Source organism: Moschus berezovskii, chromosome 2 (assembly GCF_049115385.1).
Source record: "Moschus berezovskii isolate FMDL1 chromosome 2, NW_MosBer_1.0, whole genome shotgun sequence".
Classification (NCBI taxonomy): Eukaryota; Metazoa; Chordata; class Mammalia; order Artiodactyla; family Moschidae; genus Moschus; species Moschus berezovskii.
This window is the reverse complement of record NC_142461.1, coordinates 139,067,064-139,092,588: the sequence shown is the minus strand read 5'-3', so window position 1 is coordinate 139,092,588 and position 25,525 is coordinate 139,067,064. Positions and strand designations below refer to the sequence as shown.

The 25,525-nt window shown below is 39.8% G+C and overlaps 1 protein-coding gene across 5 annotated transcripts in view; it reads right to left on the bottom strand.

Moving 5' to 3' along the window:
• Positions 1-25,525, bottom strand: part of HERC2 (HECT and RLD domain containing E3 ubiquitin protein ligase 2) — a 248,598-nt gene that overhangs the window by 159,628 nt on the left and 63,445 nt on the right. For 4 of the 5 annotated variants that reach the window (XM_055398094.2, XM_055398095.2, XM_055398096.2 and 1 more), the window contains 5 exons: positions 24,733-24,926; positions 15,742-15,942; positions 12,629-12,857; positions 12,400-12,524; positions 1,891-2,069 (listed from right to left, as the gene is read on the bottom strand). In XM_055398094.2, coding sequence (XP_055254069.1) covers positions 1,891-2,069; positions 12,400-12,524; positions 12,629-12,857; positions 15,742-15,942; positions 24,733-24,926 — 928 coding nt within the window. The remainder of the gene's footprint in view (positions 1-1,890; positions 2,070-12,399; positions 12,525-12,628; positions 12,858-15,741; positions 15,943-24,732; positions 24,927-25,525) is intronic. The other variant, XM_055398098.2, reaches the window with a different exon arrangement.

Genomic DNA, 25,525 nt, shown 5'->3' with positions numbered 1-25,525 from the left:
ATGGTGCAACAGGAAACGTCTGCCAGGGGACTTACACATGTAACTTAGAATGTCTATCAGTCACATAAACAAAGGTAAAAAGAACATGTAAAATCAGTATTAATAATGTATTTATTACCATATATTTAAAATATTATCATTTCAACATAAAACCAATAAGAAAAAACACTGAGAGTTTTATATTAGTTCTTTTCACACAAAGTCTTCAAAAGCCATTGTATATTCTGTATATTTTGTATATTTGTCTATTTTGTATATTTTGTGTATTTTGTACATTTCAATTCAGACAACTAAATTTTCATTGCAAACACCTGATCTGCACTTAAGGCTCATAAAAATGAAGAGATGAAAAGGTAAATTCGTATGGCTAAGTTATTCCAAACATAACTAAGTTTTCTAATAGTTGAATCAGGTCTAAGTTTTTAATTTGAATTTTAATTGATAAAAAAATAAAATCTCAGTCTTGGCTACACTGTGGACACACTTCAAATGTTCATCACATCAATGTGGCAAATGACTGCTGGACTAAATCGCACAGGTGGAGGCAGGTAAGAGGGACAGGTCTCTACACCCCGAGGGAAGAGACGGTCTGAACAGGCAGGAGAGCAAGAGAGCCGGCCTCTCATGAGAACAGTGACCTACCACAGGATGGAGGACAGGGAGCCCAGTACTGGCTGTCAGTGAAACCAGTGGGCCCCAGGCATAGCCTCCTCAGCGAAGGAAGGCATAGTTAAGAAGACGGAAAAGCACATCTTGAGTTACATGCTTTTGCTTTAAAACTTCTGCAGAGCAATGACCATTTTCTCACTTGATCCTTAATTAACTCTCCAATGTAAACACTGCTGTCATTACTCCCACAGTTACCACACTGGGCAGAGTTTCAGCTGCCAACTTTACATAAGCAGTAACAACTGAAATTTTCCAGGAAAAATTTTCAAGCTCTTTTCATTACCACCAACTACACTGAGTTAATTCACTTTATTTCAAATTGTGATACTGAAGATTAGAATGTACAAACATTGATTTTTAAAAAACCATCATCAGATTATTTTTAAAAATAAGAAAAAGCTTTTTAATTAGATTTACTAAAATTTATAAAAGGAACTAGCTATAAAACATCCTCTTTTAAAAGACACAGTGTGCCTAGTAAACTCTGGTGTTTCCTCACGTGGAAGGCAGGCCAACCCACACAAGCATACCCACCACTGCTCTGGATTTAGGGCTCGCTTTCCTTTCTGTATAAAACATAAACCAGGAGCCAGGTTTACACAGAGTGGAGATGTGTTACATAAAGGACAATCATTTTTCACTGTCTAACAAATGCCTTTCAGAAACCACCCTGCTCTTTTGCTTTTTTTGAAGGGCACTGTGACACAGGCTGACATTTTTCAGCAAACAGTGAGTGACTACTTCAGCCCTTATCTATGTTAGTCTCTGTTCATCTTCTCTCACTGAATCTTACCTCCTTCTGGTAAGTCCTTCAAATATAATGCTCTCCATTCTTTTATTTACTTCAGCTTTTAAAAATTGTCTTAGAAATGAATACACATAAATCTATGATAGACAGAATGGCCAATGACATAACCAACTGTTAAAAAAAAATCTCACCATGATGATTTTCATTTGTATCTGCCTACTTACTAATGAAGATAAGAATCTCATCATACACTGATCACACCCTCCAATTCTCTCTTGTGTGAAAACCTTTGGAATCTCTACTTCATACACTCTAACCTCTCATTTCACCTTTAAGAGTCTGCTCTAAAGTCTCTCCGAGGTACTTTCTGGAGTACTTCCTCAACACCTGAAGACATTTTTGAGTTCCCAGCATTCAATCTATCTTATTATGAAAATCAATAATTCTATTAAAATACATCTAATACTATTTACCTAAGAAGCTGTTGAATAAGTTGAACGAGAGGCAAGCACTGTTTTCCAGAAGATTCATAGATTCCAGTATTAATAAGGTCTTTATCCAATGGAGTCCTACTTCTATGAAATGTCGAGGCATTTGCTTCCTGTTCATCAATTTCTTTTTCCTTCTGTGCTTCTTTTTTGGCTTCAATATCCTGTAATTCATGAAGTACAAATTGGTTACCAGTCGTCTTAGAAGCAGGCGTGGAGGTACCGTGGGCTGAGCCTGGATCCCACAGGCTAGCTGTGTGCTAACCCACGCACCTGGGGACACTGGCTCACAGCCAACCACTGAAAATCACACTGCTCACCTGCTCTGTTTGTAAACAGACAATTTGTCCTACAAACCCAACGTCCAGGCTGCCAGTACAAATGCTCTCCAGCCTCTGTGAAGCTCTTAAAATCTCTACTCCTGCTACTGGCCCTCACAACACCCAATGTGATCACCTAGGCAGAAACTATCTGCTTTGTAAACATGAAGCAATAAACCACAGAATGAGAGGACATATCCACAAGTCCTGTATCTGATGTGGGACCTAAAAATAGAGAACGAATTCTTACAACTCAAAAATTAAAAGATAAATTACCCAATTGGAAAGTAAGCAAAAAATGTATGGACATATCTTCAAAGAAGACATACAAATAGCTAATAAGCACATGAAAAGATACTCTACATCATTAGTCATCAGGGAGTTTCACATCTGTCAAGACAGTAGAACAAAAAAGATGCACAGTGTTAACAGCAAGCACTAGCAAGGACATGGAGAAACTGGAATTGACATACAATGTTACTGGGCACGTAAAATGGTCACCTAAGAAAACAGCCTGGCTGCTCCTCGAAGCATCACACACACAGTTACCCTAAAACTCGGCAACCTACTCCAAGGCATATGCCCATACGGAATAAACACATATGTCCACAAAAAAATACACACAAATACTCATAACAGCACTATTCATCATAACTTAAAAGAGCGAACAATCCAAATGTCCATCAACTAATAAACAGGTAAACAAAATGTGCTATATCCATACAAGAGAATACTGTTTAGCAATTTTTAAAAATTAAGTACAATATGGATGTCACAACCTCACTGAACTTTGAAAACATTTAACTGGAAAGAGCCAAATACAAAAAGCCACACACTGTGCAAATTCACTTATATGAAATGTCCAAAACAGAGAAATCTTTACGAACATAAAGTGGATGAGTGGTAGTCATTGGCTTCAAGGAGTGGGGAAGGGGCAGAAACGATTAAGCAGCACAAACTTTCTTTCTGGACTGGGGTAAGTGAGGAAATCAGACATTGGTGATGATGGCTGAACAATTCTTCAAATATACAAAAAAGAAAAAAAATCACGGTAAAAAAACTGAATTTTATACTAGGTGAAGCAGAATTCAATAAAGTTATTATTTTAAACAAGCTCTGAAGGAGGTATCTTTTGCCAGTCAACCGCAACCAATGTTCCTGAGGATGTACTATATACCAAGCATTCCTCTAGCAATCAAATTTACTGTGAAAAAGCATACAACTTTTTTCCTTCTGGTCTTTATTTTCTCACAGTAAACACCAGAGTAAGTCTAAACACAACAGTCCACTGCATCCTGAGAAGTGACTAGACTAGAACTGTGCCACCCACAATTAAGGTAAGAAGGCAACATGGGTTGGAAAGCTTAAAACTGTGTGTGCTTTTGACCAAATTTTAATACTAAAACTTTTTCCTAATCAGTTCAGTTCAGTTGCTCAGTGATGACCAACTCTTTGCGACACCATAGACTGCAGCACACCAGGCTTGCCCGTGTATCACCAACTCTGGAACTTGTTCAAAATAGTATCCATTGAGTCAGTGATGTCATCCAACCATCTCATCTTCTGTCGGCCCGTTCTCCTCCTGCCTTCAAACTTTCTAAGCATCAGGCTCTTTTCTAATGATTCAGTTCTTCGCATCAGGTGGCCAAATTGTTGGGAGTTTCAGCTTCACCATCAGTGAATCAGCATCACCTTCCAATGAATATTCAGGACTGATTTCCTTTAGGATTGACTGGTGTGATCTCCTTGTAGCGCAAGGGACTCTCAAAGAGTTATCTGCAATATCACAGTTAAAAAGCATCAATTCATCGGCACTCAGCCTTCATTATGGTCCAAATCTCACATCCATACATGACTACTGGAAAAACCATAGGTTTGACTAGACAGACCTTTGTCAGCAAAGGGCTGTCTCTGCTTTTTAATATGCTGTCTAGGTTTGTCATAGTTTTTCTTCCAAAGAGCAAGTGTCTTTCAATTTCATAGCTGCAGTCACCATTTGCAGTGATTTTGGAGTCCAAGAAAGTTAAGTCTGTCACTGTTTCCATTGTTTCCCATCTATTTGCCATGAATTGATAGGACTGGATGCCATGATCTTGAATTTCTGAACGTTGAGTTTTAAGCCAGCTTTTCCACTCTCCTCTTTCACTTTCATCAAGAGGCTCTTTAGTTCCTCTTCACTTTCTTCTGTGAGGGTGATGTCATCTGCATCTTTGAGGTTATTGATATTTCTGCCAGAAAGCTTGATTCCAGTTTGTGCTTCATCCAGCCCAGCGTTTCTCATGATGTACTCTGCATATAAGTTAAATAAGCAGGGTAACAATATACAGCCCTGACGGACTCCTTTCCCAACTTGGAACCAGTCTATTGTTCCATGTCGGATCTCACTCTTGCTTCTTTTCATTTTTTAATTGAAGGATAATTGCTTTAAAGAACTTTGTTGTTTTCTGTTAACTGTTGCTTCTTGATCTGCGTACAGATTCCTCAGGATGCAGGTAAGGTGGTCTGATATTACCATCTCTTTAAGAATTTTCCATAGTTTGTTGTGATCCACATAGACAAAGGCTTTAGGTAGTGAATGAAGTACAAGTAGACGTTTTTCTGGAACGTCTTGCTTTTTCTATGATCCAACGAATGTTGGCAACGTTACCTCTGGTTCCTCTGCCTTTTCTAAATCCAGATGGAACATCTGAAAGTTCTCGGTTCATGTACTGTTGAAGACTACCTTGGAAAATTTTGAGCATTACTTTACTAGCATGTGAGATGAATGCAATTTTCTGGGAGTTTGAACATTCTTTGGCATTGCCTTTCTTTCGGAATGAAATGAAAAGTGACCTTTTCCAGTACTATGGCCACTGCTGAGTTTTCCAAATTTGTTGGCAGATTGAGTGTAACACTTCAACAGATCATCATTTAGGATTTGAAATAGCTCAGCTGGAATTCTATCACCTCCACTAGTTTTGCCCTAGTGATGCTTCCTAAGGCCCGCTTCACTTCACATTCCAGGATGTCTGGCTCTAGGTGAGTGATCACAGCATCGTGGTTATCTGGGTCATGAAGATCTTTTTTGTATACTTCTTCTGTGTATTCTTGCTACCTCTTCTTAGTATCTTCTGCTTCTGTTAGGTACATACCATTTCTGTCCTTTACTGTGCCCATTTTTGCATGAACTGTTCCCTTGGTATCTCTAATTTTCTTGAAGAGATCTCTAGTCTTTCCCATTCTATTGTTTTCCTCTATTTTTTCGCACTGATTGCTTAAAAAGGCTTTCTTATCCTCCTCGCTATTCTTTGGAACTCTGCATTCAGATGCTTATATCTTTCCTTTTCTCCACTGCCTTTCGCTTCTCTTCTTTTCACAGCTATTTGTAAGGCCTCCTCAGACAGCCATTTTGCCTTTTTTCATTTTTCTTGGGGATGGCTTTGTTCACCACCTCCTGTACAACGTTATGAACCTCCGTCCAGCGTTCTTCAGGGACTCTGTCTATCAGATCTAATCCTTTGAGTCTATTTGTCACTTCCACTGTATAATTGTAAGGGATTTGATTTAGGTCATAACTGAATGGTACAGTGGTTTTCCCTATTTTTTCCAGTCTAAGTCTGAATTTTGCAATAAGGAGTTCATGATCTGAGCCACAGTCAGCTCCCGGTCTTGTTTTTGCTGACTGTATAGAACTTCTCCATCTTTGGCTGCAAAGAGTATAATCTGATTTCGGTATTGACCATCTGGTGATGTCCATGTGTAGAGTCATCTCTTGCGTTGTTGGAAGAGGGTGTTTGCTATGACCAGTGTGTTCTCCTGACAAAACTCTGTTAGCCTTTGCCCTGCTTCATTCTGTACTCCAAAACCAAACATACCTGTTACTCCAGGTATCTCTTGAGGTTCTACTTTTTCATTCCAATCCTCTATGATGAAAAGGACATCTTTTTTTGATGTTAGTTCTAGAAAGTCTTGTAGGTCTTCATAGAATCGTTCAACTTCAGCTTCTTCAGCGTTACTCGTCAGGTCACAGACTCGGATTACTGTGATGTTGAATGGTTTGCCTTGGAAATGAACAGAGATCAGTCTGTCATTTTTGAGACTGCACCCAAGTACTGCATTTTGGACTCTTGTTGACTACAAGGGCTACTCCATTTATTATTTATTCTAAGGGATTCTTGCCCACAGTAGTAAATATGATGGTCATCTGAGTTAAATTCACCCATTCCAGTCCATTTTAGTTCGCTGATTCCTAAAATGTCGATGTTCATTCTTGCCACCTCCTGTTTGACCTCTTCCAATCTAACTTGATTCATGGACCTAACATTCCAGGTTCCTATGCAATGTTGTTCTTTACAGCATCGAACTTCACTTCCATCACCAGTCACAACCACCTCTGAGCACTGTTTTCACTTTGGCTCCATCTCTTCTTTCTTTCTGGAGTTATTTCTCTACTCTTCTCCAGTAGCAGATTGGACACGTACTGACCTGGGAAGTTCATCTTTCACTGTCATATTCCGGTGCTTTTCCATACTGTTCATGGAGTTCTCAAGGCAGGAAACTGAAGTAGTTTCCTATTCCCTTCTCCAGTGGACCATGGTTTGTGGACCCATCCATCTTGGGTGGCCCTAGACGGCATGGTTCTTAGTTTCACTAAGTTAGACAAGTTTGTGATCCATGTGATCAGTGTGGTTAGATTTCTGCAATTGTGATTTTCATTCTGTCTGCCCTCTGATGGATAAGGATAAGAGGCTTTCAGAAGCTTCCTGATGGTAGGGGCTGGCTGTCTAGCTCTGATGGGTAGGGCCCTGCTCAGTAAATCTTTAATCCATTTTTCTGTTGATGGGTGGGGCTCTGTTCCTTCCCTGTAGTTTGGCCTGAGGCCAAAATATGGTATAGGTAGTGACAGCAATCGCAGCCTGCTTCAAAAGGGATCATGCCAGTGTGCGGCAGCTCCCAGGACTGTTGTATTCAGTGTGCTTTACCCCGTGGCGGGGCTGTTACAGGCAAGTCCGGCTCAGTCTCTGGTGGGGACACTGCTCCATTCTCCTGGGTCCTGGTGCACAAGGCTTCGTTTGTGCCCTCTCCAAGAGCCTGTTTCCCCAGTCCTACGGAAGCTCTGTAAGCAAATCCCGTGGCCTCCAAAGTCAAATTCCTTCCAGTTCTCGGTCCCTTTGCCAGAATCCCAGGTTGGGAAGTCTTTTGTGGGCCCTTGAACTTTTGTAACAGTGCAAGCACTTCTTTGGTGTAATTGTTCTCCAGTTTGTGGGTCGTCTGCTTGGTGGCTCTGTGGTGGGGCTAACGGCAACCTCCTCCAAGAGGACTTATGCTACACGCCATGCCTCCCAGGGCTGCTGCAGCCAAAGCCCCTGTCCCCACGGCAGGCCACTGTTGACCCTGTCTCCACAGAAGACACTCCAACAATCAAAGGCAGGTCTGACAGTCTCTGTGGGGTCCCTGGGTCCTGGTGTGCACAAAGTTTTGTTTGAGCCCTCCGAGTATGTCTGGCCGGTACGGGGTTTGATTCTAAACGCAACTTCGCCCTTCCTACTGTCTTGTCGGGCCTTCTCCTTTCCCGTTGGATGTGGGGTATCTTTTTTTGGAGGGATCAAACAGTCTCCTGTTAATGGTTGTTCAGCAGTGAGTTGCAATTTTGGAGTTCTTGCAGAAGATGAACACACATCCTTCTACTTTGCCATCTTTACCTTCTTTTTCCTAATTATCATTCTTACAACCAATAACTTATAATCTTTAAGAATGTAATTAAAAATTATTTATAGTAATGTTGTTGTTCAGTTGCTGAGTCATGTCCGACTCTTTCCAACCCAGGACTGCAGCATACCAGGCTTCCCTGTCCGTCACTATTTCCCAGAGTTTGTTCAAATTCATGTCCACTGAGTTGGTGATGCCTTCAACCATTTCACCCTCTGCCGCTCCCTTCTTTTGCCTTCAATCTTTTCCAGCATGGGAATGTTTTCCAATGAGTTGCCTCTTCACATCTGGTGGCCGAAGTACTGGAGCTTCATTTCAGCATCAGGGCTTCCAATTAATATTCAAGGTTGATTTACTTTAGGACTATCTAGCTTGATCTCCCTGCTGTCCAAGGGACTCTCCAGATTCTTTTCCAACACCACAATTCAAAAGCATCACCTTGGTGTTCAGCCTTCTTTATGATACAACTCTCATATCTGTACATAACTATAGGAAAAAACCATAGGTTTGACTAGAAAGACCTTTGTTAGCACACGGATGTTTCTGCTTTTTTAATATGCTATCTAGGTTTGTCATAGTTTTCCTTCCAAGGAGCAAGTGTCTTTTCCTTTCATGGTTGCAGTCATTGTTCGCAGTGACTTTGGAATCCAAGAAAAAAAGAATCTGTCACTGCTTCCACTCCTTCCCCATCTATTTACTGTGAAGTGATGGGACTGGATGCCATATCTTCGTTTTTTGAAGGCTGAGTTTCAAGCCAGCTTTTTCACTCTTTTACCCTCATCAAGAGGCTCTTTAGTTCCTCTTCACTTTCTGCCATCAAAGTGGTATTATCTGCATATCTCAAGTTGTTGATATTACTCCTGGCGATCTTGATTCCAGCTTGGGCTTCCTCCAGCCCGGCATTTTGCATGATGTACTCTGCATATAAGTTAAATAAGCAGGGTGACAATATACAGCCTTGATGTTACTCCTTTGCTAATTTGGAACTAGTCCATTGTTCCTAACTGTTGCTTCTTGATAAAGGTTCTTGATAACCTTCTGCATAAAGGTTTCTGAGGAGACAGGTAAGGTAGTCCAGTATTCCCATCTCTTTAAGAATTTTCCAGTTTGCAGTGATCCACACAAAGGCTTTCTCATAGTCAATGAAATAGAAGCAGATTTGGGGCGGGAGGGGGGTTAGATTTCCTTGCTTTTTCTGTGATCCGATCAATGTTGCTGTCTGGTTTCTCTGCCTTTTCTAAACCCAGCTAGTACATCTGGAAGTTCTCAGTTCACATACTGTTGAAGCCTCACTTGAAGAATTTTGAGCATAACTGTACTAACATGTGCAATGAGCACAACCATACGGCAGTTTGAACATTCTTTGGCACTGCCCTTCTTTGGAAGCAGAATTAATATCTACAGTAGTAAAAACATCGAAAACCTAAATGGTCAACAATAAGAAATTGTGTTTAAAAAAGGAAACGTTAGTCCTTTTCCTTACGACAGACTTCCCCAAAGCCAACAGAACAAATGGACATAGCAGAAGGGTATTCAATATAGATGACATGGCAACCTGATGAGTGAAAAAGATACAAGCCACTAAGACCAATCTACCATTATAATCACTACTGTTGGTAAATATTTGCATTTTTGAAAGCCTGGAAGACTATACACAAAAAAATATTAACAATGATTATTCCCACGTGATGAGGTTTTTTGTTTATGCCTTTCTGTACCTTCAAAGTATTTTTGTCTTAAAACAAATGGCCTTTTGGCTATTTTTTTATGAACCTTAATTATTATCTAGGGATCACAATCTGTATACTCTATAGCCTCTCTTCCCCTCCCAAGGTTTCACTCTCCAGCAGGAAGCACAAAATAAACATATGATGCTTACTAAATTAACAGGCTCTAAAAACACTGCTTGAGTCTAGTCCACATATCACAGCTCCCATCAGGTGAGCTGTTGCACTGAGCCACAGGAGACTCAGGAAGAGAAGGAAGCAGCCTAGAATCAACAAACTGCCACTCACTGTCAGGACACCTTAGCACCACTGTTAACTTCTGTGGTACTTCTGTGTCCGTGCCTATAAAATGAAATCTTAAGACAACTTTTTCCACTCGCGAAAAAAATTCACATTTTCTGGCAATACAAGAAATATTTAAACAGAAGAATTTTCTCTGCCCTATGGCCTTTCTCTCCTCGCTGTGCATGGTGTATTAACATTAGTAAAAGTGAAGTCACTCAGCCGTGTCCAACTCTTTGCAACTCCATGGACTGTAGCTTACCAGGCTCCTATGTCCATGGGATTTTCCAGGCAAGTATACTGGAGTGGGTTGCCATTTCCTTCTCCAGGGGATTTTCCCAGCCCAGGGATCGAACCTGGGTCTCCCACACTGCAGGCAGACACTTTACCATCTGAGCCACCAGGGAAGCCCCCGTGTATTCACATTATGCATGGACTAAACCTCCTCATCAGCAGATACACCTGCTCAACCAAAGAGAAACATTCTACCAGAATCAACAAGTAATGCCTTGAAGGAAAACCCTCCTTCTTGATTTTCTAAGAGGCCATGAGGAGGTTTAGATATGGACTGTGTAAACTGTCAATAATAACATCATTTAATGTACAGTCCTCTATCTCAAAAAACTTATATAACTGTCCCCTGACTTGTAATGGGCGCAATAGTTCTCAGAAAGTTCTGAGATGCTGTTCCTGGAGTATAATCCTATATTTGGCCTGAATAAAATTTTCTAGATCCACTGATTTTTTTTGTCGACATCAACATGGCTGACAATGTTAAAAGATAAAATGAAAGCAAAATACACAGCACAGCATCTGAGGGAGAAAAGATACACAATGCATCATACTTGCTACTAACATCATCACATGTTTGACTGCTTCTTATTGTTTTCAGTTTAATCAAAGTAGGTATATTTTCAAAACATTTTTAATACACTCACATCATCCAATTTTATCAGTGTAAGTTTTTAAATTGAAAACTATTATGACAACGAAAGCAACAAACGAAAGTAGCTATGAATAACAAATATGTACATGCAAATACAAATTAATACCTCACCCTACTCCCAGAACAGCTATAGTCTTTAAAAAAAGACTGACATGCCTCACGTTAATGAGGTGAAGAAAGGGCTAGAACTCTCATACTGGCTGCTTAAATGTGCAATAAATGGCACAATCACGTTGGGAAATTGTATACACTTACCCCGCTGCTGCTGCTGCTGCTAAGTCACTTCAGTCGTGTCCAACTCTGTGTGACCCCATAGACGGAAGCCCACCAGGCTCCCCCGTCCCTGGGATTCTCCAGGCAAGAACACTGGAGTGGGTTGCCATTTCCTTCTCCAGTGTGTCAAAGTGAAAAGTGAAAGTGAAGCTGTTCAGTCGTGTCAGACTCTTAGCGACCCCATGGACTGCAGCCTACCAGGCTCCTCTGTCCATGGGATTTTCCAGGCAAGAGTACTGGAGTGGGGTGCCATTCATTGCCTTCTCCTACACTTACTTACCCCAGTATCCAGCAAATTCTAATTCAGAGTATTTACCCAAAAGAAAAAACAAGTGTTCACTAAAATACTTGTACACAGCATGATCACAGCAGCTTTAAGAAACAAAAATCATCAAACATCTACCAACAGGAGAATGGATACATCAATAGTGCCATAATCACACAAGGAAGCACTTCTCAATAGCAAAAACTAACAATACATCCAACATATCTGAAACTAAAAATCATTATCAAGGCAAAATAAAGCTAACACAAATCAGTACATATTGCATGATATCATTTATGTGAAAATCAAAAGTGGCAAAAAAAATTTTTTTTTTAATTTTTACTGATTTAGTGTTGGCTGCACTGGTCTCTGTTGCTGTACATGTGCTTTCTCTAGTTGTGACAAGCAGGAGCTACTCTCTAGTTGCAGTGTGTGGGCTTCTGAGTGCAGTGGCTTCTCTTGTTATGGAGCGCACCAGCTTTTGTAGTTATGCCACTCTGGGCTCAGTAGTTGGGGTGCCCAGATTTAGTTATTCCTCTGCATGTGGAATCTTCCTGGACCAGGGATTGAACTAAGGTCCCCTGCACTGGCAGGCAGATTCTTAACCACTGAACTCCCTTAACCAAGAAAAGTCCCCCAAACTGGCTAACATCATCTGAGAGATGCAGGAAAGTATGCTAACTTCACATGCAAAGGGGCACAAAGGCACTTTCTGGGGTGATGGCAATGATTTATATTATGATTGGGGTACCTGTCAAATTCACTTATTAATAAACAGACACAAAGTGGGTATATTTTATCATACTTAATAACTCAGTTCTTTTAAACTACTAGAAAAGTTTTAATTACAGAAATATTTGGATGTTACTAAAAGTCTTATGTTTCAAAGTTTTTATATTCTGGCAAAGTGTCAATCTCTGCTCATTGGTAAGTAAAATTGCCTCCATCAGCTTATACACACACGTGCACACACACAGATTCCTAGGACCATACCTGGATTTCTGCAGTAATGGCTGCATTTAAGGCTGACTCTAAGCCTCCATCAGCCATTAAGCTGCCCACGAGAAGATCAATCATGAATCGACGACCTGGACTTATGTTAACTTCATTACCTGAAACTGGAAAAGGGCAAGTGTTTTCGCCAGTGTGAGGTAAGCACCATCCCCTACTAGCACTTCTCCTGTGCCAGTCCCACACCACCCTGTTCCTGGCCCAAGCCCACCTGCACAGGGTAGGAGAGCAGAGAGTGCCCGTGCCCGTTCCTCAGCAGTGGGCAGCAGCACTGACCACCCGCTCTGCAACACAGCCTGGGCGGCTGCCTGCACAGTACTCAACACACCCGCACTGCTGGCCAGGGCCACCACGGTCTGCTTCAGGCTGTTGAGGAGGACGCTGCCCAGACCTAAACCAAGGAATTCTGGGTCAACCTGGTGACTAATGGCAGCGTGCAACTGAAAGGAGAAAAACAGTTTTCACTTAGAAGCCCTTAAAATGAACGCTTTTCAAACTTTTATTAAAGATGAAATAATTCCTCAAATTGAGTTTTATTCAAGTAGCAAAGGAAAAACTTGCAGTATAGGTATTTTTTTAACTAGACTAAAAAATGTTTACCCAGAGTAATTGAGAATCTGAGGTAAAGTATTTCATAAGAGGAATTTTTTAAACCTAACTATAAGTACACATTCAAAAAAGCTCAATATCAACAAACTTGTTAAACCCTGTGGAAACAGCACCTCTACCCCACTCTCAACCACCTGTACCACAGAACTAAGGACTATAATACAACCAGAACAGTATTAAAAGAGTAGATAGCCAAGCTGAGGGTATATAAGGAAATGCCTCAAGAGCCAAACCAGGACTCACACAGACACACACACAACAGGAGCCAAGGGGCTCTGGGCTCTGAGAGCACACCAAAGCTTTTTGAGACACAGGACGGCCCACTGAACAGGAGCTGCCTGTCAGGTAGCCAGGACCTGGGGGGCAACATACTACGCACACAAAGCTTTGGGCACAGAGAACCCATAGGAAATCAGAGACTCAGCCTGCCTTACAAGCAGATGTGAAATCAAATTTATACCAACCATCTAGGTATGGATATCTCAAGTCAAGAATTGAACACCAAAACTCATCGAGAGCCAGAGGAACTCAATAGAACCTCACAGACAAAAGTATAAAACTGCCCTCTGAGGACATGTCCAAAGCTAAGAATAAATCCTAGACATAATGTATTAAAATCACAAAACAAGGGCAAAAATCCAAAATGGTACCAAACGGAAAGACAAATTAGCTACAAAGAAACAATAACTGTACCAGTAATGATTTCTCACTGGCAACAATAAAGGTCAGAAGACAGTAGAAAATCTTCCAAGTGCTGTTAAAGCAACATACAACCTAAAAAATTAAGCCTCATTAAATTATGTCAAGAGATGTTGAAGCTAATAAACTTTTTCAGACGTTATAACTCACAGACCTTAATGAAGAAACTTACTGAAGGAGGTATCCAGGAGAGAGGTGATACAAGCAACAATGGCAAAACAAACTGATTTTAAAAAAAAAAAACGGACCACACATCAGAGTTAAGTATGACCTCTCAAAATTATAACAATTAATTGAAGGAAAGTTTAAAAATAATTGTATTTCACAAATCCCAGGAGGTATTTTCTTTCATGTCTTAACAACCCTAAAATCAGAATATATCTTATGTATTGCAATTTGGAGTGTTCTTCTATTAGCTGCACACACACAACAAAAGTCCCTGGCGTCAATGTAACAGACTAGCAAATATCAGACACTGACAGTGGAAAGGGCCGTTTAGGTTTACGGCGCCCTACAGCCCCTGTATTTTTCAGGGAGAGATGCTGATCAACTGAACATGCTGGGAAATTCACAAATAGTTTATTTTTTCTGTAACATGAGTAATGTCCAGAAATCAAAATTTCAAAACTTAGGAACAATTAAAGTGATTTGAAAGGAAAAAATCTGAGAAACTTGATCAACAGATAATAAAATGATGAACAAACTTACACAAAACATCAGCAATCACAAATATAAAAGATTAAATCCACATATTGAATAAATACTCTCAAACTGAATTCTTTTTACGAATTAAGCTATGTGGGTTAATTTTTTAAAAGACACAACTAAAAGACCTTGAAAGACAAAACAAAGCAATGGGAAAACATAGCAGTAGGCACATATGCACTAAGCGGAACCACAGAACTGACAAAAGCAACAGTGTCACTACGAGACCACTGGAAGCAACAGAAAACTGGCTGGACCCCTGAGAAGGACACACACCACAGGGGTGCTTGTAAATGAGCTTCTATAAAAGGCTTCTGGGGAAGGGAGGCAATTTCTAAACTTCTGCTAATTCCATTTTGCAATTAAAAGTGACATTCACTTCCCTGCTTTTTGAAAGCCAAGACAAAAAGGGGAGAGAACAAAAAGGGGGACATGATGGGTCACATAGAAACCCCCACATTATAAAGGAGGAAAATTATTTTGCTCAGAAATATTGTTCTCTTGACATTAATTCATAGGTGTCTTATTACAAAAAAAAACATGGTGATCAAAGATTTTAGTTACAGCTTTACTTTTTAAAAAAGTAAAGGAAAAAAATTTTGTAGGTTTTATTTTTTTTTAATTGAAGGATAATCGCTTTACAGGATTTTGTTGTTTTTTGTCAAACCTCAACAGCCACAGGTATACACATATCCCCTCCCTTTTGAACCACCCTCCCATCTCCCGCCCCATCCCACCCTTCTAGGTTGATACAGAGCCTCTGTTTGAGTCTCCTGAGCCATACAGCAAATTCCCCTTGGCTAGCTATTTTACATATGATGTTTTAAGTGTAGCTTTTCTTACACTGACATTTATCCTTAACCTCTCCTGCGAGGAAGTGGAGGTACTACTGGAGGAAGCAGGACTTCCCAAACAAAGTTCTCCTCTCAGGCCAGAGGACAGACTGGCAACCACAACCAGCTGATCATTTACTGTCACACCCAGTTACTTCTTTACACACAGTAACCGTAAATTCAAGACTGACTCCCTGATGAATGCCAACAAGCTGAATTCAACCATAATAACACAATCAATATATATATTCTTACCTGCATGCAGAGACTGACTTACAGGATAAACACAAAATAATCAGATTTTGTTAAGCCTCATAAACATTACACTCCATCACAATCTTACTTTAAGACACGTTAAAATTTTCAATAGTAGTTTATTTAACAGGGTAAACCCCATGCCCTTTAATATGCATAAACATCATTACAAATACCTAAGACACTTATATAATGGGGAAAAGGGAAGAAAAATCATTAATACCTGAAGTCGTAGAAGATTGAGTGTTGCCACAGTCATACACTCTTTCTCTTGAGGTGGGGGCCAGTCAGCAGTGCCATCCATCCCCTCACTCACTTGCCGAAGTAGGAGATCTAACTGCTCAAAAGTCATTGAGCAGATGTCCACCACAAAAGGGACACGAAGGCCAATGGACCACTCAGAACAGGAAGACCAAGCAAAACTCTATGGAAGAAGCACAAGAACCTAAAATGAATCTACACACTCGGTTATCAGCCTGTTCCACAAGAGATTCACCATTAGGAATAACAAAGATGCCCTAAATTACTACTTTTTCATCCCTCTAATTGTCCCAAATGCACAAGCATTTTCAGTTATCTAATTCACATACTAACAGCTTCCAATTTCCTCTCAATTCAGTACTCCATCTTGTTTTCAAAACTCTGTTTGCTACCAAAATTAAGCAACTGAGAAACTGAAAACTAAAATCTATTCAAATAACCCCAAAGAAGTCAGGAAACAATAAAGGAACAAAAAGAAAACAAAAAAAATAAATAAATGATAGACAAGGGTCTGAACATAGAAACAGAAAGAGAGAGATCATCAGGATACAGCAAAGCCTAACTATACAGTATCTACAAGAAACTTACCTTAAATATAAAGATAAAAGGTGGCTTAGTAAAGGGATGGGAAGTGGCTTTAGGAACCTGGAATCTTAGGTTCATGCATCAAGGTAAATTAGAAGTGGTCAAGCAGGAAATGGCAAGAGTGAACATGGGCATTTTAGGAGTCAGAAAACTAAAATGGATGGGAATGAGTGAATTCAATTCAGATGACGATGTGGAAAGAATCCCTTAGAAGAAATGGAGTAGCCCTCACAGTCAACAAGAGTCAGAAATGCAGTACGTGGGTGCAATCTCAAAAGCAACAAAATGATCTCAGTTCGTTCCCAAGGCAAACCTATTCAACATCCCAGTCATTCGAATCTATGTCCCAACCATTAATGCTGAAGAAGCTGAACAGTTCCATAAAGTTCCACAAGACCTTCTAGAACACCAAAAAAAAAAAAAAAAGATGTCCTTTTCATCATAGGAAATTGGAATGCAAAAGCTGGAAGTCAACAGATAGCTGGAACAATAGGCAAGTTTGGCCTTGGAGTATAAAATGAAACAGGGCAAACGCTAACAGACTTCTGTCAAAAGAACACACTAGTCAAAGCAAACACCCTCTTCCAACAACACAAGAGATGAATCCATACATGGAAATCACCATGTCAGGTCAATACTGAAACAAAATTGATCATATCATTTGCACCTCAGGATGGAAAATCTCTGTACAGTCAGAAAAAAAACAGACTTGGACCTGACTGTGATTCAGATCATGAGCTCCTGATTGCAAAATTCAGGCTTAAATTGAAGAATGTAGGGAAAACACCATTCAGGTATGACCTAAATCAAATCCGTTATGATCATACAGTAGATGTGACAAACAGCTTCAAGAGATTAGATCTGGTAGGAAGAGTGCCTGAAGAACTATGGGCAGAGGTTCATAACATTGTATAGGAGGCAATGATCAAAATCATCCCAAAAGAAATGCAAGAAGGTATAGTGCATGTGTGAGGAGTCTTTACAAATACCTGAGGAAAGAGAAGCAAAAGTCAAAGGAGAAAGACAAAGATATATCCAACTGAACGCAGAGTTCTAGACAATAGTAAGGACAGATAAGAAAGCAATCTTACATGAACAATGCAAAGAAATATAGGAAAACAATAGGATAGGAAAGATTAGAGATCTCTTCTAAACATTTAGAGATAATCAAGGGAATATTTAATGCAAAGCTGGGCACACTGAAGGACAGAAACCATAAGAATTAAATAGAAGCAGAAGAGTTTAAGAAGAGGACAGAAGAATACGCAGAAGTGTACAAGAAAGGTCTTAATGACCTGGATAACCACGATTATGGTCACTCACCTAGAGAGAACATCCTGAAGCTGAAGTCAAGTGGGCCTGAGGAAGCATTACAACCCACAAAGCTAGTGGAGGTGATAGTATTCTAGCTGAGCTATTTAAAATCCCAAATGATGCTGCTGTTAAAGTGCTGCACTCAATATGCCAGCAAGTTTGGAAAACTCAGCAATGGCCACAGAACTGCAAAAGGTCAGTTCTCATTCCAATCCCAAAGAAAGGCAACACCAAAGAAATGTTCAAACTACCATGCTGCTGCTGCTGCTGCTAAGTCACTTCAGTCGTGTCCGACTCTGTGTGACCCCATAGACGGAAGCCCACCAGGCTCAAACTACCATACAATTGTGCTTATTTCACATTCCAAGAAGATAATGATCAAAATTCTTCAAGCGAGGCTTCAAGAGTACATGAAATGAAAACTTCCAGATGTAGTGACTGGGTTTAGAAAAGGAAGAGGGACCAGAGATCGAACTGCCAACATTTGCTGGATCACAGAAAAAGCAAGGGAATTCCAGAAAACATCTACTTCTGCTTCACTGACTACACTAAACCCTTTGACTGTGTGGGTCACAACATTCACAACAAACTAGAAAATTCTTAAAGAGATGGGAATATACCTGTTTCCTGAGAAACCCTTATGCAGGTCAAGAAGCAACAGTTAGAACTGGACATGGAACAATGGACTGGTTCCAAATTTGGAAAGGAGTATGTCAAGCCTGTATACTGTCACCCTGCCTATTTAACTTATATGCAGAGTACATCATGCAAAATGTGGGCTGAATGAATCACAAGCTAGATTCAAGATTGCCAGGAAAAATATCAAGAACTTCAAATACGCAGATGATACCACTCGAACAGTAGAAACAGAATAGGAATTAAAGACCCTCTTGAAAAAGGTGAAAGAGGAGAGTGAAAAAAATAGCTTAAAACTCAATATTCAAAAAACTAAGATCATGGCTGCTGCTGCTTCTAAGTCACTTCAGTCGTGTCCGACTCTGTGTGACCCCACAGACGGAAGCCCACCAGGCTCCCCCATCCCTGGGATTCTCCAGGCAAGAACACTGGAATGGATTGCCATTTCCTTCTCCAATGTGTGAAAGAGAAAAGTGAAAGTGAAGTCGCTCAGTCGTATCCGACCCTAAGATCATGGCATCCGGTCCCATTACTTCATGGCAAAGAGATGGGGAAAAAAAAAAAAAAGTGACAGATTTTATTTTCTTGGGCTCCTAAATCACTGGGGGCAGTAACTGCAGCCATGAAATTCAAAGATGCTTGCTCCTTGGAAGAAAAGCAATAAGAAACCTAGGCAGCATATTAAAAAGCAAAGACGTCACTTTGCTTCAAAGGACCATCTAGTCAAAGCTATGGTTTTTCCAGTAGTCATGTATGGATGCGAGAGTTGGACTATAAAGAAAGCTGAGTGCTGAAGAATTTGACGCTTTTGAACTGTGGTGCTGTAGAAGACTCTTGAGAATCCTTGAAGTGCAAGGAGATCAAACCAGTCAACCCTAAAGGACATCAGTCCTTAACATTCATTGGAAGAACTGATGCTGAAGGTAAAGCTCTAATACTCTAGCCACCTGACGCGATGAGCCAACTCACTGGAAAAGACCACGATGCTGGGAAAGACTGAGGGCAGAAGAAATAGTGACAGAGGATGCGATGGTTGGATGGCATCACCGACTCAATGGACATGAGTTTGAGTAAACTGTGGGAGACACTGAAGGACAGGGAAGCCTGGTGTGCTGCAGTCCATGAAGTCACAAAGAAGTGGACAGGACTCAGCAACTGAACAATAAAACAACAATCCTCTCTGATCCACCTTCTACAGTAATGAAAGTTAAAAAATGGGATTTAGTTAAACTTAAAAGCTTTTATCAGCAATTATTCAGTCACTATGGCATGTCCAACTCTTTGGCAATTCCACAGACTGTAGCCCACCATGCTCCCATGGCCATAGGATTTCCCAGGCAAGAATACTGCAATTGGGTGCCATTTCCTTCTGCAGGGGATCTTCCTGAGCCAGGGATGAATCCACATTTCCTGCTTTGGCAAGCGGATTCTTTACCACTGAGCCACCAGGGAAGCCCCATGCATAGCAAAGAAACTCTGAACAAGGTGAAGACAACCCCCAGAATAGCAGAAAAAGTTATTGCAAATGTAACAACTGACAAAGGATTAATTTCCAAAATATACAAGGAGTTCATGTAGCTCAACAGCAGAAAAACAAAAAACCCAATCAAAAAACGGGCAGAAGACCTAAACATTTCTCCAAAGAAGACGTACAGATGGCTAAAAAACACATGAAAAGATGCTCAACATCAGTCATTATTAGAGAAATGCAAATCAAAACTACAGTGAGGTATCACCTCACACCAGCCAGAATGGCCTTCAGCAAAACAATCTACAAACAATAAATGAGTGTGGAAAAAAAGAAACCACCTTGCACTGCTGGTGGGCATATACACTGATACAGCCATATAAAGAGCAGGATGGTAATTCCTTTAAAAACTAGGAATAAAACTACCATACGGTCCAGTAATTCCCACTACTGGGCACATACCCTAAGAAACCATAACTGAGAAAGGCACATGCACCCCAATGTTCATCGCAGCACTGTTTATAATAGCCAGGACCTGGAAGCAACCTAGATGTCCTTCAGCAGACGAATGGGTAAAGAAGTTGTGGTACATACACACAATGGAGTATTCCTCGGCCATAAAAAGGAATAAATCTGAGTCAGTTCTAGTGAGGTGGATGAACCTAGAGCCTGTGGTACAGAGTGAAGTAAGTCAGAAAGACGAAAGCAAATATTGTGTGTTAATGCAGTTATATGTGAAATCTAGAAAACTGATACTGATAAACCTATTTTCACGGAGGAATAGAGATGCAGACATAGAGAACAGACTTGTGGACACAGCAGGGGAAGTAGAGCTGGGAGAATTGAGAGAGTAGCACTGAAACATATACATTACCACACGTAAAATAGAGAGGTAATGGAAAGTTGCTCTATGACACAGGGAGCTCAACACAGTGTTCTGTGATAACCTAGGGGGGTGGGGTGGGGTTGGGGGGAGGTCAAGAGGGATGGACATGTATATGCTTATGGTTGATTCATGCTGTACAACAGAAGCCAATACAATATTGTAAAGCAATTATCCCTGTAGCTCAGATAGTAAAGAACATGCCTGCAATGCAGGAGACCCGGGTTTAATTCTTGGATTGGGAAGATCCTCTGGAGAAGGGAATGGCAACCCACTCCAGTATTCTTGCCTGGAAAATTCCATGGACAGAGGAGCCTGGAAAGCTACAGTCTGTGGGTTTGCAAAGAGTCGGACATGACTGAGCAACTAACATTCCACTCCAGATTATCTTCAAATTGAAAATAAATTTTTAAAAAAGATATAAATTTAACAAAACAGGATGTATATGCTGAAAACCCTGATAAATGAAATCAAAGAAAATGCAAACAAACGTTTAAACATAATATTTTAATAGATTAGAAAACTTGATATAGCAAAAATATCAATTTTTCACAAACTGATAACAGGCTGATCACAGTCTCTACCAAAATCTAAGCAAGGTATTTTTGCAAACATAGACAAGTTTATCCTAAATTTTAATGGATAGGCAGAGGAACTAAAATATAGACTTCTTAAATTTTTTTCAAATGCAAGGGCAGAAGAGTTATAATACACAATTACTAATCTAATGAAAATTAAAATGGAGTACTTACATTAAAAAAGAAACTTCAGAGCAAGGGAAAACAAGGATCAAGTGGGGACACTGGAAAACAACTGAAGGGTCAATTCACCAAGACAACCAAACATTCAATATGTTTATATATCAAAAAAAAATGTTCAAAACACATAAAACAAAAATTCATAATTTCTCCTAAAATGCCTATGAAATCTCAAGGTACCCCAAATAACCAAAGGAATCTTGAAAAGGAATAACCAAGTTGGGAAAAGATTAATACCTAATTCAAAACTTACCAAAAAACTACGTTAATCAAAACTGCGGTCTGGGACAAAGTCAGATTCAAAGACCAATGAAGCAGACTACAGCAAACACTGCCTATATGGTCAAACGATTTTCGACAAGTGCCAAGACCATTCAATGGGGAAAGAACAAAGGTTTTTCTATAAGCAGTGCTAGGAAAATTGCAGAAAAATCCATTTGATCTTACATCATATATGAAACAACGGATCAAAAACCATAAACCATACGACTTAAAACTAGGAAACTATTAGAAGACTGGAAAATCTACATGATCATGTATTTCTTGGATACATATATGACACCGAAAGCACTGAAAACAGAAGAAAAAACTTTTGTGCATCAAAGAACACTATCAACAGAATAAAAAGAAAACCATAGAATGGCAGAAAAACAGTTGTAAATCATCTTCCTGATAAGGGATTAATAACCACAATATACCAAGAACTGCTACAACTTAAAAAAGAAATCTAATTCAAAAATGGGCAAAGAACTTGAATACATTTCTCCAAAAAAGATATATAAATGGTCAATAAGCACTGACCATTCCATTAGAGAAGTGCAAATCAAAACCACAATGTGACACCACTTCATACTCACTGCGATGGCCTTTAAACAAAAAAAGAAAGAAAATAACCAGTTGACAAGAATGTGGAAAACATGAAACCCTTGTGCATAACTAGGGGGAGTGTAAAAATCATGCAGCTGTTGTGGAAAAACGCAATACTTTGGCCACCTCATGCGACGAGTTGACTCACTGGAAAAGACTCTGATGCTGGGAAAGGTTGGGGGCGGGAGGAGAAGGGGACGACCAAGAATGAGATGGCTGGATGGCATCACCGACTCTGTGGACATGAGTTGAGTGTACTCCGGGAGTTGGTGATGGACAGGGAGGCCTGGCGTGCTGTGATTCATGGGGTCGCAGAGAGTCGGACACGACTGAGCGACTGAACTGAACTGAACCAGTTTGAACTGAGTGTCTCATAAATTTAAACATAGTTACCATAATGATCCAGCAATTCCAGTCGTAGATACATACTGAAAAAAAACTGAAAAGCAGGGGCTCACACAGAAATTTCTACACTAATACCTGCTTTTTTTTTGGTCACCACAGGCAGGATCTTAGTTCCCTGTGCAGGGATCAAACCCACAACCACTTCAGTAGAAGGCCCTATAGCTACATTATTCACAATAGCCAGAGACAAACAACCCGTGTGTTCACTGAAGGAGGGGTGGATAAACAAAATGTGGGAGACACACACACGTGAATGTTACCAAGCCTTTAGAGAATAAAATTCTGATACACGCTACAACATGCATCAATGCTGAACACATCGTAATCAAATATGAAACAACCCAGACACAGACGGTCAAATTTTATGTGATTCTACATAGAAGAGATACCTCAAACAGGCAAATTCAGAGACAGAAAGTAAATTTCAGGTCACCAGGGTAGGAGACATGGAGTTATTGTTTAATGGGTACAGAGTTTGTATGAGATGATGAAAAAGTTCTGAAGATGAATAGTAGTGATGGTAACACAACACTGTAGATATACTTAATGCCAATGTATGGTTTACCATAAATTTTTAATGATCAAAAGCGTTAATATAAAAAAAAATGATAGAACCAAAAAGAGAAATTAACAAATCCACAATTATTCTTAGAGATACCAAGAATAATTTGTCCTTGTTGACAGAACAAGCAAACAGAAAATCAGCCAGGATCTACAAAAACTGAGTGATACTATCAATGAACTAGATCTAACTGACATTTATAGAACACTTCACCACCAATGGTGAAACACATCAACAGCAAAATAGACACTGTTTTTAAGCACATATGCAGACCATTCCCAAAGAGAACACATTCTAAGATAAAAAAAAAATCAAGAACTGAAATCATACAGAGTTTATTCTCTAACCACAATGGTTAACTAAGAAATCAGTAACAAAGATAAAGAATGATCTCCAAAAATTTTGAAACTAAACAACACACTTAATCCATAGGGCAAAGAGCAATTCTCAAAAGAAATTAGAGCCGAACAAAAATGAAAATATATCAAGATTTGTGGGTCCAACTGAAGCACGACTTGGAGGAAAAATTATAGTATCAAGTCTTTACAAAAGAACAAATGTCTAAAACTCAACAACCTAAGCTTTCTCCTAAACAAACTAAGAAAACGGTAAAGTGACACCAAAGCAAACTGAAAGGGGAAAAGGGACAAGAGGAGAAACTGAGGAATCTGAAAGCAAAAGAACAAGGGGAAAACTAATGAAACTAAAAGCTAGCTCTTTGAAAAGATGAGCAAAATGGGCAAGCCTACAATAAAACTGGCAAACAGAAAAGGCACAGATTACTCATAGCAGGAATGAACGAAGTATCACTGCAGACCCAGAAAGTTCAAAAGGTCAGTAAGAGAACGCTAATAAGGAAAATGTTAACACACAGAAACTGGCTAACTTAGACAGAATGGAGCAGTACCTGGAGGATCACAAACCAGGAACACTCACCGAAGAGGAAATAATCTGAACAATTCTTATTAAAAAATTGAATTTGTGGTTAAAAATCTTTGCAGAAAGAAATCTCTAGGGTCATATAAATTCGTAGGAAAACATGAAAAAAGAAATGACACTAATTCTACTCAACCCATTCCAGAAAACAGAACAGAACACTTGCCAATACTATGTATGAGGCCAGTTTTACCCTGACAAAAAGGCAAGAAAGTGTTTTTTAAGAAAGCCACAAACTAGTACCTCTGAAGAGCACTGACAGGAAAACTCTCAACAGTGTATTAGCAAATCAAATCTAACAATATAAAAAAAGAAGACCAAGTGGAGATTATCTCAAAAACACAAGGTTCACCCAATATTAGAAAATCAATGCATTCCACTATATAAACAGACTAAAGAAGGAAAACATGATCACATCATTTGAGAAGAAAAAGCATCTGACAAAGGACTACACATACAAGTCAAGTATATTTCTACACACTAGCAACAAATGATAGGAAATTAAAATTCTATAAAATATCAAGCTATCTACTTTGTACCTGGGCAGGTCCACAGGCAATCCCGACTATATGTTTGGTATCCAGTCCAGGCAGAGCAGAGGGTTCCGGCTTGGTCACACGCAAGGTGTCAAAGTGCTGACATTGGTCATTGCTCCCCCAGCTGTGGACCTCACTGTCCTCAGTCAGGGCCAGGCAGTGGGTGGACCCTGCAGCCACATCAATCACCTTCTTCCCTGGGGGGAAAGGAGGATGCAGATATAGCTTTATCCCTATGACTCGTGTTACAATAAAGATATTTACTCTAGGACACTCAGGTCAGAAGGCATTTAATGTCATTGCTTTAATATTATTCACAATTTATCTGCTTCACGTACATTATTAAAAGCTCCGCTGTGTTTTACTAGCTACAATCTATTAAGACCTACAGCCTACAAATAAAATAATACTGTGAAATGAAAAGGATCTGCTCATTTTCCTCATCCTTGTTCAGAAAAAGACACCTGTACTTTGAATTAACTAGAGATCATATTTTCTTACCCCAATGTATAACCATGCGAAGTGTACTCCTCTTTAAAAGATTATGTTTTTGGAACAGTTATAGGGTCACAGTGAAACTGAGGAGAAGGCACATATCTGCGATATACTCCTGATCCCAATGGACACTAAGTCTCTCTGCATTATTAATTATTCATTTTTTTACACACAGACATCCAGCTCTTCTGGCATCATTTGCTGAAATGACAATCTTTGCTCTGCTTTACTCCTCTGCCAAGGATTGGTTAACTACATTTATGTAGATCTATTTCCAAGCTCTCTCTTCTTCTCTCCTTTT